Source organism: Sebastes fasciatus, chromosome 22 (genome assembly GCF_043250625.1).
Source record: "Sebastes fasciatus isolate fSebFas1 chromosome 22, fSebFas1.pri, whole genome shotgun sequence".
Classification (NCBI taxonomy): Eukaryota; Metazoa; Chordata; class Actinopteri; order Perciformes; family Sebastidae; genus Sebastes; species Sebastes fasciatus.
The window spans coordinates 11,788,730-11,807,177 of NC_133816.1; the positions used below are offsets into that span (position 1 = coordinate 11,788,730).

At 39.1% G+C, this 18,448-nt stretch overlaps 4 protein-coding genes across 4 annotated transcripts; 3 read left to right on the forward strand and 1 right to left on the reverse strand.

Moving 5' to 3' along the window:
• Positions 1-18: 18 nt before the first annotated feature.
• On the forward strand, positions 19-3,597 carry cideb (cell death inducing DFFA like effector b). The gene is made up of 5 exons (XM_074624396.1): positions 19-189; positions 667-781; positions 1,380-1,538; positions 1,660-1,850; positions 3,020-3,597. The coding sequence occupies exons 1-5, from the start codon at positions 164-166 to the stop codon at positions 3,159-3,161; spliced, it is 633 nt and encodes a 210-aa protein (XP_074480497.1). The 5' UTR covers positions 19-163; the 3' UTR covers positions 3,162-3,597.
• Positions 3,598-3,832: 235 nt separating this feature from the next.
• On the reverse strand, positions 3,833-7,608 carry homezb (homeobox and leucine zipper encoding b). The gene is made up of 2 exons (XM_074624392.1): positions 7,478-7,608; positions 3,833-5,481 (listed from the first exon to the last, which is right to left on the reverse strand). The coding sequence occupies exon 2, from the start codon at positions 5,464-5,466 to the stop codon at positions 4,006-4,008; it is 1,461 nt and encodes a 486-aa protein (XP_074480493.1). The 5' UTR covers positions 5,467-5,481; positions 7,478-7,608; the 3' UTR covers positions 3,833-4,005.
• Positions 7,609-9,861: 2,253 nt separating this feature from the next.
• Positions 9,862-11,939, forward strand: LOC141761135 (uncharacterized). Its single transcript, XM_074624389.1, has one exon. It carries the CDS (start codon positions 9,880-9,882, stop codon positions 11,461-11,463), a length of 1,584 nt encoding a protein of 527 aa, XP_074480490.1. The 5' UTR covers positions 9,862-9,879; the 3' UTR covers positions 11,464-11,939.
• A 1,596-nt stretch (positions 11,940-13,535) lies between these two features.
• On the forward strand, positions 13,536-15,779 carry LOC141761136 (tripartite motif-containing protein 16-like). The gene has a single exon (XM_074624390.1). The coding sequence runs from the start codon at positions 13,722-13,724 to the stop codon at positions 15,300-15,302; it is 1,581 nt and encodes a 526-aa protein (XP_074480491.1). The 5' UTR covers positions 13,536-13,721; the 3' UTR covers positions 15,303-15,779.
• Positions 15,780-18,448: the final 2,669 nt, after the last annotated feature.

Below are 18,448 nucleotides of genomic sequence, written 5' to 3' on the forward strand. Positions count from 1 at the left end.
TTGCCCTGTGTTTTTCAGTATCTGAGTTATCACCAAGTTCGGGGCAAACTCCAGCTGCTGGGTCAAACACACTGACAGTAACTGACATTATCACAATTTGACACACCAAAACAACTTACGAAACAATAAGGCTGTGAGAAAAGACAACCAGAGACCGACGAGCATGGATACAACATCTTCATTTATCAAGTAAGTGGAGAATTAGTTTGGGACTGTTGGTATTGTATTGATTTGCTTCATGATCCCTTCGCTTGATCAACAACCCAAACAACATTGTGACATTTTCAAGGTTTGGCTTGTTATAATGGGTAGGGTTCACAGGAGACATTTTGACATGTCACAGTGGGAAAAGCACAAGTGTAAATAATCAAATTAATGATGGATGAATTCACTTTAGCTGCTTCAGTTTTAGGGTCCTGGTGTGTTGGCTTCCCGATTGGGCCACTTGAATAAAGGGGTTTTGTTTGGGGGAGTTTTTTCTTACCCAAAGCGAGGGTCAAAGGACAGAGAGCCCCTTTAGGCAAATTTGTGATGTGTGACATTGGGCTATATAAGTAAAACTGACTTGACTTGAATAGAATACAAGTCAAAATGTCTGCTGTGAAAATCTCAGAGGATCCAGCACATTAAATAATCTAATAACCTTTCTGTCTGCTCTTTCCTCAGATCTGTGACCAAGCGCGTGTGGTCTCCACCACATCGTCCCTTCAGAGTATGTTGTCACAACAGGGAGACCAGGAAGGGCATCACAGCCGGGACCCTGGAGGAGCTCAAAGAGAGGGTGAGCGTGACTGTAGAAGATAAATAATGGAAAGAAATAAGATTAGCTGCTTGCATATGTAATATAATTAATAATGTAACATTGTGTATTGTGTCATGTAATATTTTTTTCAATTTATTTATGTATTTTTATTTTATTTTATTGTCTTTTTTGTTTTGGAAAAAACTATTTAAAAATAAATCAAATCAAATAAATAAATAATGTAATATAAATAATATATAAATAATAATATAATATAAATAAAAATGAGGAAAAATGTAAAACAAAAATTCATGATAAAGGGAAGTACTAAAAAAATTATAAAATGTAATGAAATAAAAAAAAGAAGAAGAAAATAATAGTATAAAAAAATATATAAACTCATTTAAAAGGGAAACATTAAAGTAATTACTTACTTAATGGTTATCTCGTCTCAATTGTCAGAGCTTTGATGTTGTCAAATATGTGATCACACCTAGTCATGAGTCAAGGCATAAAGATAAGATGTCCAAAGTGTAATTTGCTAATTTGTTGTCATTTACAACAGGAAGAATACTATTTAGGACATCGTTTTTCTCTAGTGCACATTAATCCAGATCAACTTGAATCTGTGCTGTAGGTATGCCAGGCGTTGCTGCTGTCCCTGTCTGCCGTGTCTCTGTCTCTGGCCTGTGAGGAGGACGGTACAGAGGTGGACTCCGACGAGTTCCTCATGACCCTGCCTGACAACACCATGCTCATGGCCCTGATGCCTGGACAGACATGGAGACCTCAGCCCGTATGTTTGACCAAGCAGGCTAAATGTTATTTATTATATAGCACTTTATGTTTTACCTTACACAGGCTTTTTGCTTTTGAATAATACACTCTATGCGACTGTTGTCTCTGATCCCCCCCAGGGTGCAGTCGTGTCCAAATCTCAAGGCCACAACAAGCCTCGGACGGGGAAAGACATAGCTCGTGTCACCTTTGACCTTTACAGGATGAGCCCGAAGGATGTCTTTGGCTCCCTGAATGTGAAGGCCACATTTCAAGGCCTGTACTCTGTGAGCGCTAACTTTGAGTGTCTGGGGCCCAAGAAAATCATCAGGTAAGCCGATTAACGTTCTGCAGAAAAAATATCCAAATGATTACATGATTAGATTGTTAATACTGATGCATCACATTTAAAGGACTTTATACTGTATACTGTTAGGTAGTTTGGTCCAATAGTTCCCTATCTAGGGGGGGACACAGGGCCTTCAGGGTCAAAAGATAAATCTTGGGGGTTGTGAGATTCTTAATTTGTCTCTAATCTGCTCTCTGTGTGAAACATTTCATTATTGTCCCTCTTCTGGCCTCAAACTATTATCTAAATTGAGAATTTTGTGGAAATAGGCATATGAGCTGTGACAAGGAGCCTCAAACTGCTTTATTTTTAATAAAGGGTCCAAGACAAAAAGTTTGGGAACTTCTGGTTTAATCCAACAACGCTGTAGGAGATATTTATTTGTTGTTAGTATTAAGTTGTTTTTTTTGCTAACAATAAGTACTATTGTTTGATTGATTATTCTAGATGTTTACTTTATTTAGATTACATTTTGGACACCTTTGCTAGTTATTTGTTTAATTTAATTAATTTCTTTTTTAGTAGCCTATATTTAGTTTTTTGCATAATTTGTTTTCCTTTGTTTATGAATTGGGTAAAACTCTGGGACCAGCATGCACCTGGGTGGGTTTATGGTTTTTTACCAGAACAAGAGAGGCAGCGACATCCATGCTTTCTTTGTACCTCATTTGTTTGCTTTTTTTTTTTAAATACATAAATCAAACACACACATTTTGCATGGACAATGGACTCTTTTGCCCGTGTAAACCACATACCCATGGTGCATCAGTGGCCCTTTGATTTTTACAACAAATGGCCACTACAAAAGCATTGTATTTGTAAAATCTTTATCTGAAAAGTAACTATAACTGTCAAATAAATGTAGTGGAGTAAAAAAGCACAGTATTTCCTTCTGAAATGTAGAGTAGAAGTATAAAGCAGCATAAAAAAGCAACACTCCATTAAAGTACAAGTACCTCAAAATTGTAGGCCAACTTGACTAAATGTATTTGCAATCTAATCTTAACGTTCTCCCTCAGAAGATGATAAATAATTTGCTTGGATAAGAATGCAATAAGCTTTTTCAAAGTTCAGATTTAGTGCACAGGACCTGCAGCAAACAATCAGCACAAAGATCATACTGATGACACTTTATCTCGTTTGTTTTTCAGAGAAGCCCTGCGTGTAGCCTCCACCCTCCTGCACGCCGTTGGACACCTGCTCATCACCTCCGCCTCCATGATCCGCCGCATTATCGAAGGCACTGAGCTTTGGCAGCCACAGAGGACGGAGTACTCAGCCAACTGGAACTGACGGAGCAAAGAGAGTAACATCTGATGTCATTGTTGACTTAATGGGGTTTGGTTGGCTGGTCTAAGATCTTTTGAATATATTCCCATAATTGAGCATCTCATTATATATCTGATCTGCTGTTTACCTCTTACAGAGGCATGACCATCTGTTAAGGTAGTATCTGTAAAACAGTGATAATTTTGAAGCTCAGTGTTGTAGCTGGATAACATGAGAATGAATGTCATATGTATTAATGTAGTTTTTCTATTCTTTTGTGTAATATATTACCACATAATATTCTAGAATTGCACTTTATTTTGTTAATTTGTTGTGGATTATGTTTTGTTTCTATCTGCTCTGAGATTATAGGTGATAACAAACCACCGCGGTTGTTATTTTGATCTGAAACACCAGTCTTTTATGTAAAATAAAATATTACAGCATTGAGAAAAAAAAAGTTGTCATTCATTTTGTCAGTTTATGAATGTTTTAACTAATCACAAGAGTCTTGTTGGAACAATGAAAGTGTTTTACTTGAATGACAATAAAAACAAAGGGACTCATCGATGTCAAGATGCATCTATATGAACATCTTTTGTTAACACGTGTGTACAGTCTTAACAAAGACTGTACACACGTGTTAACAAAAGTAATCACAATAACTGTATAAACAACAATACATTCAACGTGAATTAATTTGGAAACATTTTATCAAACATCTGTCTTAAAGTTCAAAACGTCCAACACAAACACGACAGTGCTTCCGATTCTCCTCAGAGGGATATTATGTACAGAGAGTGTGGTACCATTTCTACTCTGGAGGCGACGGCACACTTTCCTCCTCGCCATAGTCAAGCTTCATCTTTCAGGTTGCTTTTCCGTCGCCCTTACTGCCCGCCACTAGTGGCTGCATCTTTACCAGCGTGTTCAGCCACTGCCGGTACCTGACGTTGGCCAGCGCCCGGCTGTGCTGCTCCTGACTCATCCAGCCTGGCTTTCCTTTCTTCTTGATGTAGTAGCGCATGTCGCCGAACCACTGGACCAACTCGTAGCGGGCGACGTTGATCACCCTCGCCAGTCGGTTGTAGTCCTCCCCGTCTGGATACTGAGAGTGCGAGAAAGCCGCCCTCATCATATCCAGCTGAGTCTGCGTCTTTGTCGTCCAGCGGACCCGAGGGGGGAGTGTGTGCGCGTGTGCGGTGAGTGAACTGTCTGCGACAAGATTCATGTCCACGAGCTCCTTCAGTTTGCCAACGTCAGTGGTTGACTCCGCGTGCGTCTGCATTTCTGTTTCCCCCTTAAAGCTGCTTTTCACAGGGGTCATACGAGTATGTGAGGTGGAAGCGTCCACTCTTTTCAGCAGTTCTGTCTGGTTATCAGTGAGAGGAGGCACGTCAAAGGCCTGAGTTTGAAGCAGGGGGATGAGCTGAGCATCCAGCAGCTCATCAGGCACCACGAAGCTCTCGTGGACAGGCCACTCTTGGACGGACAGTAATCCTTTGTCTGCTTTTGCCTTCATTTTCTTTCTGGTAAAAAGTGTCGTCTCCGACTGAGTGGATTTTTCACACCCCCTCTCAGCGTCATCACTTCTTGTTTCTACTTCTTCTGCTGTCTCCACAACACCCTCCTCCCCTTGCCTTATTCTCTTCTTTCCCATCTTGTCTGTCACTGTCATCCTTTTCCGCTTCTTCAGAGTATTCCCTGTGTCTTCTTCTACTTCTTTGTCCTTCTCTTTCTTCATTGGTTGCTCCTGCTTCATTTTTCTCGCCAGTCGCTCATTAGTCCTCACATTTTCTCCCTCACTTGCCTTCTGTTTCTCCCTAACCCCTCCTGCCTCCTTCCCACCAGCGTCTTCTACCTCTCTTTTGCTTTTCTCTCCTCTATCCTCTTTTACCTCTTCCCCCTTTTCGTTTTGCAGCTTTTCCTTTCCCCGTCTTGCCTTGAAAATCGTCCGAACCTTGGGGATGTCTTTGAAGTCCCAGCTGATGCCATAGCGGAGCCTCTGCACCATGAACCACACCTTCACCTGGTCTGGGTGCAGGAAGCAGCGCTGCGCCAGTGCAGCCGTCTGTTTCTCTGTCAGGTATGGAAACCGGTCAAAGGCCTTTTCCAGCTCTGCTGCACCGTCCAGCTGGAGGTTGATCTCGTTTGAGTGCACCCATATAAGCCCCTGACTGTCAGAGACCAGGGGGAGACACACTGCATTGCTCTGGTTCAGACTGAAAGCCATCGGGGCGATGTTCATCTCTGATAAAGTCTCTCCAGGAGTGTTGGGTGTCTTCTGTCTGAGCAGGGGGAGTCCTCCACCTGCTTTTTGTCTCATCATGTGTGGGAATGAGTCCTGGAAGAAAGAGCAGACAGAAAGGGTTGATACCAAAAAAAGTAATCATCTGAATGCACTTACATCTTTTTCTAGAAGTTATGACAATATATAGGTCTACTGTGAGAATATATACATTTACCCCATGTCACAGATACAGTTTATATAATGGTAAACATCTCTTTAATATTTCTGGTTGTATTTGGTGATTGTGAGCTACCTTGCCAATCTGATGAAGTACTTGATTTGCAATTTAAGTCAATTTAAGGCTAAAATATGTATTCATAAACTGCCTTTATTTTCATAATATTCCAACTTTTTTTCTCGTAAAGTTATGACCTTAATTTTCGTAAATTATGACTTTTTCTTGTTAAATTATGACTTTATTCTTGTAATATTACGACTTTTTTCTCATAATTTACAACTCTTTTTTTGTTAAATTATGACTTTTTTTCTCGTTAAATTACGACTTTTTTCTTGTTAAATTATGACTTTATTCTCGTAATATTATGACTTTTTTCTCGTAAAGGTATTACTTTAATTTTCGTAAATTATGACTTTTTTTCTCGTAATATTATGACTTTATTCTAGTAATATTACGACTTTTTCTCGTAATATTATGTCTTTATTCACGTAATATTATGACTTTATTCTTGTAATATTACGACTTTATTCTCGTAAATTACAACTTTTTTCTCGTAATATTATGACTTTATTCTCGTAATATTACGACTTTATTCTCATAATATTATGACTTTATTCTCGTAATATTGACTTTATTCTCATAAATTAAAAAAAAATTCTTGTTAAAGTACGACTTTATTTTCGTAATATTCCGACTTTTTTTCTCGTAATATTATGACTTTATTCTCGTAAATTTATGACTTTATTCTCATAAATTACAACTTTTTTCTTGTTAAATTATGACTTTATCTTCGTAATATTATGACTTTTTTCTTGTAAAGGTATTACTTTAATTTTCGTAAATTATGACTTTTTTTCTCGTAATATTACGACTTTATTCTCGTAATGTTACGACTTTATTCTCATGTTATGACTTTATTCTCGTAATGTTACGACTTTATTCTTGTAATATTACGACTTTATTCTCGTAAATTACAACTTTTTTCTCGTAATATTATGACTTTATTCTCGTAATATTACGACTTTATTCTCATAATATTATGACTTTATTCTCGTAATATTGACTTTATTCTCATAAATTAAAAAAAAAATCTTGTTAAAGTACGACTTTATTTTCGTAATATTCCGACTTTTTTTCTCGTAATATTATGACTTTATTCTCGTAAATTTATGACTTTATTCTCATAAATTACAACTTTTTTCTTGTTAAATTATGACTTTATCTTCGTAATATTATGACTTTTTTCTTGTAAAGGTATTACTTTAATTAATTAACGAGAATAAAGTCGTAATATTACGAGAATAAAGTCGTAATATTACGACTTTATTCTCATAATGTTATGACTTTATTCTCGTAATATTACGACTTTATTCTTGTAAATTACGACTTTTTGCACGTAATATTACGACTTTATTCTCATAAATTTCAACTTTATTCTCGTATTATTACGGCTTTATTCTCATAAATTAAACAATGTTCTGGTAATATTCCGACTTTATTCTCGTAAAGTTATAACTTTATAATCGTAATATTCTGTTTTATTCTCGTAATATTCTGCTTCATTCTCGTAATATTCTGCTTTATTCTCGTAATATTCTGCTTTATTCTCGTAATATTCTGCTTCATTCTCGTAATCTCAGATGTGTTGTCTCTCAACGTGGTCCTAATACTCTGTAGCACATTTGCTCCTAGCGTTAGCATGAGCCGTTAGCTAGCTAGTTAGCTAGCCTCTGTGATGCATGACAGGTTAGCTAGCTAGTAACAGTAAACAGTCAACTTAGCTACTTTTTCTTTGGCTAATTATTCAAGTTTCAAGAAGAAGACACCGACATTATCACTAATTTCAATGAATGAATGGTTTGGAGTTCCTACCTTTGAGCTCACAGCAGCAACAGTCTTGTAAGTATGAGAGGAGGTATGTTGTTCTGCTGATCTGGTTCAGTCCATATACACATAACAACCACCCAGTGCATCCAGATACATCAACACCACCTGGACTACAGAGTCCACATCCTCCTTATCTGATTATATACATGGCACAAATACAAGTTACATAATGCATGATGAAAATATACATTATTTAATAAAAATATATCCTCAGTTGCCAGTTTCAGTCCATATACACATAACAACCACCCAGTGCATCCAGATACATTAACACAGCTTGGACTACACTTTGTCCACATCCTCCTTATCTGATTATATATATGGTACAAATACAAGTTACATAATGCATGATGAAAATATAGATTATTTAGTAAAATATGTCCTCAGTTGCCAGTTTATTAGGTACACCTATAGCTGTATTGTGCAGTCTAATACAACAACAACCCTGCAATAAATCCCACCTTCATCAAGGTTAATGATAAATATACTAATATCAGTGTACTAGTAGTATACTTGTAAGTGTACTAATTCAATACTTCTTTGAACTAAGTTGGCCCACTTTTTAGTTCATAGAAGTACACTTTTAAGTACACAAGTTTACATCCAAGTTGTATTTTGTACTGCAACTATAATATGAAATATACTACAATTGAATATACTATAGGTATAGTTAGTTTACTAGTTATATACTTGTAGCCCACTTTTTTAGTAAACTACTAGTTTAGTAGTTTTTACTGCAAATATACTATACTCTTCAGTATAAGCCAAGTATACTTGGACTTTTTTGTATATTTCCCAGGTACACTTAGACTTTTCTGTATACTTGTCGGTATGAGCCAGTAAATTCATCTCTGATAAGTACATAAAAAGAAATGTGAAAGCATACTCTCTTATTTTAAGTTTTAACAGAGGTATTCTAATAGCATACTTGAATAAACTTCTTTTTTGTAAGGGTTAGTAAATTATTAATCTTCATTGAATGATAAGGTAAGGCTTTTTATGAGCAGTAGGGCGGACAATGAGCTTGGACTACAGTTTGTCCACATCCTTGTTATCTGATTATACAGTATATATGGTACAAATACAAGTTACATAATGCATGATACAAATATAGTTTATTTAGTCAAATATATCCTCAGTTGCCAGTTTATTAGGTACACCTGTGCAGTCTAATACAACAACCCTGCAATAAATCCCACCTTCATCAAGGTTATGTTCAATTTCTGTTGAAAATGTTTTATAGAAAGATGTTCATCTAACTTTAGGGTCATTTTGGAGGCTGTAACATTAGTTACCCTCTGTTTTCTACTCTGATTCCCTTACAAAAAAAGAAGTTTATTCAAGTATGCTATTAGTATACTTCTTTTTTAAACTTAAAATAAGAGACTATGCTTTCAGATTACTTTTAATGTATTTATCAGAGATAAAATTAACAAAAATATACTTAGGTATACTTGGCTTATACTGAAAAGTATACAGAAAAGTATAAGTACTATAAATTCACTTACAAGTATACTTGCAGTAAAAACTATTAAACTAGTAGTTTACTGAGAGTAGCCTATACTTTTAAGTGTACTTTCATAAACTAAAAAATTGGATACAAGTATATAACTAGTAAACTAACAGTATACCTATAAGTTCACTTGTAGTATAGTTCATATTATAGTTACAGTACAAAATACAACTTGGATGTAAACTATTTGTGTACTCAGAGTTTACTACTCTTACATTTAAAGTATACTTTTATAAATTAAAAAGTGGGCCAATTTAGTCCCAATTGAAGTAGTACACTTATAGGTATACTACTAGTCCGTTGATATTAGTACACTTATTACATAAAGTATACTTGGGAATATACTTAAAGTATACTTAAGTTTATTTCATAAAACAAACTTAAAGTAAATAAAGTATACTGGGTGGGTTTGACCGGTCTCTTACAAAGAAGAAGTATAGTTTATTTTATGATGTTAACTTCAAGTTCAAGTATATTCCCAAGTATACTTTATGTAATAAGTATACTAATATCAGTGTTCTAGTAGTATACTTGTAAGTGTACTAATTCAATACTACTTAAAAGTAATCTGAAAGCATACTCTCTTATTTTAAGTTTTAACAGAAGTATTCTAATAGCATACTTGAATAAACTTCTTTTTTGTAAGGGTTAGTAAATGATTAATCTTTATTGAATGATAGGGTAAGGCTTTTTATGAGCAGTAGGGCGGACAATGACACCATCATACTGCCATAAAAGTGTAATTTATATATACACTGTCGACAGTTTCTTCTCTCAGGAAATGATACTGCTGGAGAGAAGCTCAAGCTATCGCACCAGACTCTTCGAGACCAGCGAGAGAAATTAATCCCAAAATCTTCCTGCCTTTGAAAACATGTCTGAAAATCTTCAAAAGGAGCCACAAGTTATCCTCTGTGACATGTGCACTGAGGAGGACAGGAAACCGGCACGGAAGACCTGCATGAAATGTGAGATCTCCATGTGCGTCCAGCACCTCCAGACCCACCTGACCACTCCTGTGTTACTGCAGACTCATCCTCTGACTGAGCCCATGGCTTTATGTGGCACCACTAAATGCCCCCAACATGGCAAACTGCTGGAGTACTACTGCTTGGATGACATGACCTGTGTGTGCGTTTCCTGCGCCATTGAAGACCAACACCGCCTTCACAACATGAAGACCTTCTCCACAGCCCACAAAGAGCTCATGGAGAAGCTCCACGCTGAGCAGCAGGCCTTACTGGTGAAAACTGATGACGAGCATGTGAGTCTGGAGAAGTGGGAGAAGAGTGAAAGAGAGAAGCTGGATCGCTCTAGCATGCGTCTCATTGAGGCTGTGACCAGCCTGCGTGACATCGCCCTGACCAGCATTCAGAGCTCAGTGTCTGCCCGTATGGTGTCTATCAAAAGCAGCAAGAGCAGCATGCAGGCAGCACAGAAGGAGAAGGACGCCTTCAGGTTCCTGCAGATGTATTCTCAGGTGCATCAGGATGTGGAGATGGCCAAGGCTGTGGATCTGAGAAAAGGCTTGGAGCCTGGCAGTGAACGGGACAAACTGGTTCAGGAGATAAGACAGAATGGTGAAGAGATGGTGAAGCAAGCAGGCCCCTTCTGGGGATCCCTGTTGACTCTGGTTGACCCAGAGAACCACCAGGAGCTCATTGCTACCAGTTCAGACCTGATGTTTGACCCACAGATTTTGGGCCCCGGCATGACGCTGTCCAAAGACAAAAGGAAGGTTTTCTACAGTAGTTGGCTGGGGCAATGTTCTGCCACTCTTCTAATCCGTAGTACCCAGACAGTTCCTAACTTTCAGAGGTGGATGGTCAGTCTTTCCCAAGACTCTGACTGGACTGTTGGTCTGTGTGACAAAGAGTCTGCAAAGAACTTGGAGAAGAAGGATGCACTTGTCTATGGTCTGTGCTGCGAAGGTAACCAGCTCAGCTCTCTCGAGACAAAGTATGATGATTGTTGTGATGCCTCAGTCAGTTCAACAGGTCTTTTTGGGCAGCAGAATATTATCATGACCACGACAGAGAAACAACGCAGGGTTTCCTCTGCATTAATAACACATCAGGGCAAAAACGGAGATGAGGCCGCACCACGACCAGAAGTGGTGGAGGTGATTTGGAACTTTGGCGCTTCCTCGCTGTCCTTCTTCAGCAGAACCGGACGGCACCAGAGGGAGGAAATAATCACAATTAATATGAGTCTCAACAACAGGGACCTGGCCCCCTTTGTTCAAATAGCAAAGAAAGATGCCCAAAATCTCCCCCAGCAGCAGTGGCAGTGCCCCTGTGGGAAGGTTTACTACAAGAACAGCAGCAATGGATACAGCGATGGAACAAGCATGGGATTCGGCTTTGGTGGGCACAGCTACTCTCAAGTGGTTAATTGTTCCTGTGGAGCAACTCTTGGTGACAAAGACACCACAGAGGTGGTTTGTGAACTTGAGTAATTTGTGGGACACCGCTGATCATTGCTAATCATTATAAAAGCTAAGTAGTGCATAGCTACAAATATCGACAGTAATGACATATTTTGCTTATCATTGGAGGAGTATATTATTCATTTAGTGTTATGTTGCTGACAATATATAATGCTTTAGTGCACATATTAATAATGAGCCAATAGGATTATTTTTAGTGTTTAAAATACACTTCATATACTATAAGTAAATGTCACATATTCAGCTTTCACTGTTTGTTTTGGGAGTTACTTCTAATGTACCATGATCATTTTGTTTTAACTTCTACTTTTTCTGCCTGCTGGTTTAAGGTGTTTGTCTCCATCTACTGGTGGTGAATGCATCATTGTTCTCACATAGTGCAGTTATCTTTCAGTCAGAATGGAAACAAGGAATTTGTGTCTTTCGTGTCGTAATTATATTGATTTTGAATGATCCGATCAATAATAAAAGCAGTAAAATTCTAAGATGTGGATTGTTTTTATTGACTGGTTAAAACAAGTGAACACTTTCATGCCATTTTCACACCAATGTCACAATAAGAAAATTAAACACAGATCGGAAGAACAACTTGAAGTGGAGTAACTAACCAAACCATACCCAATACTCATGGTGTAAAAACATGCAAGGAATGACCACATAATTCAAAGGCTGTAATGAATCATAAACTAATTTAAATGTGCATATTGCGAACATAAGCCCACACAAACTGTGGTACTGATCAGGAGCAGCTAGAGAGAGAGAGAAAAGCTGCATATTACTGGTCCATATATAAACTCTCCCAAAATCTAATTCACCTACTGTTTCAAAAATAACCTGGGTATGATTGTAATTTCAAAACGTATCTATGAATGAAACGATTACGGAAACTAAATATTAGAATCTCAAAATACAAATCATTTAAGTGCAAAACTTCAAGAGTGATGGAATGATTACATTTCTAAAAACAGTTCCATTTTTAGTACTTTCTAAATAATTGAAGACATTTGCTATAATTGTATATGTGTGTGTAACAAAAGCTTACAGTAGGATCTCTGCACAAGGCATCAAGACATGTTGTAGATACTGTTTATAGATTTGCAGATGTAAAAAAAAAGAACAACCAAGGAAGAACAATGATGCCTGAAAATCGTCCAAATCTTGGTGATGTCTCTGAAGTCCCAGCTGATGCCATAGCGGAGCCTCTGCACCATGAACCACACCTTCACCTGGTCTGGGTGCAGGGAGCAGCGCTGCACCAGTGCAGCCGTCTGTTTCTCTGTCAGGTATGGAAACCGGTCGAAGGCCTTTTCCAGCTCTGCTGCACCGTCCAGCTGGAGGTTGATCTCGTTTGAGTGCACCCATATAAGCCCCTGACTGTCAGAGACCAGGGGGAGACACACTGCACTGCTCTGGTTCAGACTGAAAGCCATTGGGGCGATGTTCATCTCTGATAAAGTCTCTCCAGAAGTGTTGGGTGTCTTCTGTCTGAGCAGGGAGAGTCCTCCACCTGCTTTTTGTCTCATCATGTGTGGGAATGAGTTCTGGAAGAAAGAGCAGACAGAAAGGGTTGATACCAAAAAAAGTAATCATCTGAATGCACTTACATCTTTTTCTATAAGTTAAAGCAATATATTTGTCTACTGTGAGAAGATATACATTTGCCACTTGTCACAGGTACAGTTTATATAATGGTAAATATCTCTTTAATATTTCTGGTTGTATTTGGTGATTGTGAGCTAACTTGCAAATCAGTGAGGAGGATTATTAGTGCCAATCTGATGAAGTACTTGATTTGCCAGGGGTCAATTTAAGGCTAAATAAAAGCCTTGAGACTAAATTAAAAAAATGGGCTACAAGTATATAACTAGTAAACTAACAGTATACCTATAAGTTCACTTGTAGTATAGTTCATATTATAGTTGCAGTACAAAATACAACCGGATGTGTTGCTCATTTCTAACAAGTGAAATGAAACTCCTCTAACCGAACCCATCTGTTGCCTAAGTCTAAGCGGATATCCTGCAGAAAAGGCAAACTCCTCCCATGTGCACTCCACCCCCTGAAGGTTTGTTTTAGCAGAACTGAAACTGTTGTGCAGTGCAGCTGTGGCAGAGCACTCAGACCAGAAACGGGTAATCAGCTAAATACAGTTGTTTCTGCCAAAACAGAGTCAACCAAAGATTATCAAGGAGGATCTAAAGGACTTCGTTTCAATACTGAATAATATTCAAGAAAAATCAAATCAAGATCTTCCTGCCTTTGAAAACATGTCTGAAAATCTACAAAAGGAGCCACAAGTTATCCTCTGTGACATGTGCACTGAGGAGGACAGGAAACCAGCACGGAAGACCTGCATGAAATGTGAGATCTCCATGTGTGTCCAGCACCTCCAGATCCACCTGACCACTCCTGTGTTACTGCAGACTCATCCTCTGACTGAGCCCATGGCTTTATGTGGCACCACTAAATGCCCCCAACATGGTAAACTGCTGGAGTACTACTGCTTGGATGACATGACCTGTGTGTGCGTTTCCTGCGCCATTGAAGACCAACACCGCCTTCACAACATGAAGACCTTCTCCACAGCCCACAAAGAGCTCATGGAGAAGCTCCACGCTGAGCAGCAGGCCTTACTGGTCAAAACTGATGACGAGCATGTGAGTCTGGAGAAGTGGGAGAAGAGTGAAAGAGAGAAGCTGGGTCGCTCTAGCGTGCGTCTCATTGAGGCTGTGACCAGCATGCGTGACGTCGCCCTGACCAGCATCCAGAGCTCAGTGTCTGCCCGTATGGTGTCTATCAAAAGCAGCAAGAGCAGCATGCAGGCAGCACAGAAGGAGAAGGACACCTTCAGGTTCCTGCAGATGTATTCTCAGGTGCATCAGGATGTGGAGAAGGCCAAGGCTGTGGATCTGAGAAAAGGCTTGGAGTCTGGCAGTGATTGGGACAAACTGGTTCAGGAGATAAGACAGAATGGTGAAGAGATGGTGAAGCGAGCAGGCCACTTCTGGGGATCCCTGTTGACTCTGGTTGACCCAGAGAACCACCAGGAGCTCATTGCTACCAGTTCAGACCTGATGTTTGACCCACAGATTTTGGGCCCCGGCATGTCGCTGTCCAAAGACAAAAGGAAGGTTTTCTACAGTAGTTGGCTGGGGCAATGTTCTGCCACTCTTCTAATCCGTAGTACCCAGACAGTTCCTAACTTTCAGAGGTGGATGGTCAGTCTTTCCCAAGACTCTGACTGGACTGTTGGCCTCTGTGACAAAGAGTCTGCAAAGAACTTGCAGAAGGAGGATGCACTTGTCTATGGTCTGTGCTGCGAAGGTAACCAGCTCAGCTCTCTCGAGACAAAGTATGATGATTGTTGTGAGGCCTCAGTCAGTTCAACAGGTCTTTTTGGGCAGCCGAAAAATGTCACGACCACAACAGAGAAACAACGCAGGGTTTCCTCTGCATTAAGAACACATCAGGGTCAAAACGGAGATGAGGCCGCACCACGACCCGGAGTGGTGGAGGTGATTTGGAACTTTGTTGCTTCCTCGCTGTCCTTCTTCAGCAGAACCGGACGGCACCAGAGGGAGGAAATAATCACAATTAATATGAGTCTCAACAACAGGGACCTGGCCCCCTTTGTTCAAATAGCAAAGAAAGATGCCCAAAATCTCCCCAAGCAGCAGTGGCAGTGCCCCTGTGGGAAGGTTTACAAATACAACAGCAGCAATGGATACACTGAATACAGCAAGGAATTCAGCTTTGGTGGGCGCAGCTACTCTCAAGTGGTTAATTGTTCCTGTGGAGCAACTATTGGTGACAAAGGCACCACAGAGGTGGTTTGTGAACTTGAGTAATGGGTGGGAAACCGCTGATCATTGCTAATCATTATAGAAAGCTAAGTAGTGCATAGCTACAAATATCAATAGTAATGACATATTTTGCTTATCATTGGAGCAGTATATTACTCATTTAGTGTTATGTTGCTGACAATATATAGTGCTTTAGTGCACATATATATAATAAGCCAATAGGATTCTTTTTAGTGTGTAAAATACACATCATACACTATAAGAAAATGTCACATATTCAGCTTTCACTGTTTGTTTTGGGAGTTACTTCTAATGTACCATGATCATTTTGTTTTAACTTCTACTTTTTCTGCCTGCTGGTTTAAGGTGTTTGTCTCCATCTACTGGTGGTGAATGCATCATTGTTCTCACATAGTGCAGTTATCTTTCAGTCAGAATGGAAACAAGGAATTTGTGTCTTTCGTGTCTTACTTATATTGATTTTGAATGATCCGATCAATAATAAAAGCAGTAAAATTCTAAGATGTGGATTGTTTTTATTGACTGGTTAAGACAAGTGAACACTTTCATGCCATTTTCACACCAATGTCACAATAAGAAAATTAAACACAGATCGGAAGAACAACTTGAAGTGGAGTAACTAACCAAACCATACCCAATACTCATGGTGTAAAAACCTGCAAGGAATGACCACATAATTCAAAGGCTGTAATGAATCATAAACTCATTTAAATGTGCATATTGCGAACATAAGCCCACACAAACTGTGGTACTGATCAGGAGCAGCTAGAGAGAGAGAGAAAAGCTGCATATTACTGGTCCATATATAAACTCTCCCAAAATCTAATTCACCTACTGTTTCACAAATAACCTGGGTATGACTGTAATTTCAAAACGTATCTATGAAACAATAACAGAAACTAAATATTAGAATCTCAAATTACAAATCATTAAAGTGCAAAACTTGAAGAGTGATGGAATGATTGAATTTCTAAAAACAGTTAAATTTTTAGTACTTTCTAAATAATTGAAGACATTTGCTATAATTGTATATGTGTGTGTAACAAAGGCTTACAGTAGGATCTCAGCACAAGGCATCAAGACATGTTGTAGATACTGTTTATAGATTTGTAGATGTAAAAAAAAAAGAACAACCAAGGAAGAACAATGATGCCTGAAAATCATCCAAAATCTTGGTGATGTCTCTGAAGTCCCAGCTGATGCCATAGCGGAGCCTCTGCACCATGAACCACACCTTCACCTGGTCTGGGTGCAGGGAGCAGCGCTGCGCCAGTGCAGCCGTCTGTTTCTCTGTCAGGTATGGAAACCGGTCGAAGGCCTTTTCCAGCTTTGCTGCACCGTCCAGCTGGAGGTTGATCTCGTTTGAGTGCACCCATATAAGCCCCTGACTGTCAGAGACCAGGGGGAGACACACTGCACTGCTCTGGTTCAGACTGAAAGCCATCGGGGCGATGTTCATCTCTGATAAAGTCTCTCCAGGAGTGTACGGCACCAGAGGGACGAAATAATCACAATGAATATGAGCCTCAACAACAGGGACCTGGCCCCCTTTGTTTGAATAGCAAAGAAAAATGCCCAAAATCTCCTCCAGCAGCAGTGGCAGTGCCCCTGTGGGAAGGTTTACAACTACAACAGCAGCAATGGATACAGCACTGAATACAGCAGGGAAAAAAACTTTAAAGGGCACAGCTACTCTCAATTGGTTAATTGTTTCTGTGGAGCATCTATTGGTGACATATGCACCACAGAGGTGGTTTGTGAACTTGAGTAATTTGTGGGACACCGCTGATCATTGCTAATCATTATAAAAGCTAAGTAGTGCATAGCTACAAATATCGACAGTAATGACATATTTTGCTTATCATTGGAGGAGTATATTATTCATTTAGTGTTATGTTGCTGACAATATATTATGCTTTAGTGCAAATATCAATAATGAGCCAATAGGATTCTTTTTAGTGTTTAAAATACACTTCATATACTATAATAAAATGTCACATATTCAGCTTTCACTGTTTGTTTTGGGAGTTACTTCTAATGTACCATGATCATTTTGTTTTTACTTCTACTTTTTCTGCCTGCTGGTTTAAGGTGTTTGTCTCCATCTACTGGTGGTGAATGCATCATTGTTCTCACATAGTGCAGTTATCTTACAGTCAGAATGGAAACAAGGAATTTGTGTCTTTCGTGTCGTACATTGATTTTGAATGATCCGATCAATAATAAAAGCAGTCAAATTCTAAGATGTGGATTGTTTTTATTGACTGGTTAAAACAAGTGAACACTTTCATGCCATTTTCACACCAATGAGACAATAAGAAAATGAAACACAGATCATGGAAGAACACATGTTTCCGATTCAGAGTACACAGTCCGGTCCTAACTTTCACAAATGGATGATAAGCCTTTCTAAGCACTGTGACTGGACCGTTGGTTTATGTGACTAAAATTATGCAAAGAAGTTGAAAGATGGAGACGTCTATGGTCTGTGCTGCAAAGGTAACCAGCTCAGCTCTCTCACGACAGAGTTTGATGAGACTGTTAATGCATTTAGAACGCGAGTGGTTTCCCTGCAGGAGATCAACCCTCAAGGTGAAAATAAGTCAGAACAAATGGCCCGACCGCAAAAAGTGGAAGTGGTATGGAGCTTTCCTAACTCATTGTTGTTCTTCAGCATGACCAGCCAGCACCAGAGGAGAAAAATAGTCACCATAACAATCAGCTCCACCAGCCAGGACCTAACCCCTTTTGTTTCCTTGGAAGTGGAAGAATCACAAAAGAGCTCAAATAAGTCAAGCACAAGCACACATGGTGGATCTTTGTTTGGTGCACCACAAGTACAGAAGCAATGGAAATGCTCATGTGGGAAGGTTTACACTGAGACCAGGGATGGATATCATCATGGAGGGTGCATTTACCATAAGTCTTCTCAGGCCTCCTGTTCTTATGGAGAAGTAATTGGTGGCCTGCACTCCACAGAGGTGCTTTGCGAACTTCTGTAATGGACAGCCATGTGGTTGTCTATAGCTCACGTCACCACATTTCCATTTACACATTGTTAATCATATTCATTTTTCAAGATAAGTGGAGCAAATTCGAAGATGCACATATTATTAAATATAAATCAAGAACATTGAAATGAAAATTATGTGAATTTGATGAATGACAAG

Bases quoted from the DNA above. Each gene is read 5' to 3' on its own strand.
- LOC141761135 (XM_074624389.1), top strand. From the start codon at position 9,880: ATGTCTGAAAATCTTCAAAAGGAGCCACAAGTTATCCTCTGTGACATG.
- homezb (XM_074624392.1), bottom strand. From the start codon at position 5,466: ATGATGAGACAAAAAGCAGGTGGAGGACTCCCCCTGCTCAGACAGAAG.
- cideb (XM_074624396.1), top strand. From the start codon at position 164: ATGGATACAACATCTTCATTTATCAA. The intron at 190-666 runs GTAAGTGGAGAA...CTCTTTCCTCAG, and splicing joins ACAACATCTTCATTTATCAA to ATCTGTGACCAAGCGCGTGT. The intron at 1,539-1,659 runs GTATGTTTGACC...GATCCCCCCCAG, and splicing joins AGACATGGAGACCTCAGCCC to GGTGCAGTCGTGTCCAAATC.
- LOC141761136 (XM_074624390.1), top strand. From the start codon at position 13,722: ATGTCTGAAAATCTACAAAAGGAGCCACAAGTTATCCTCTGTGACATG.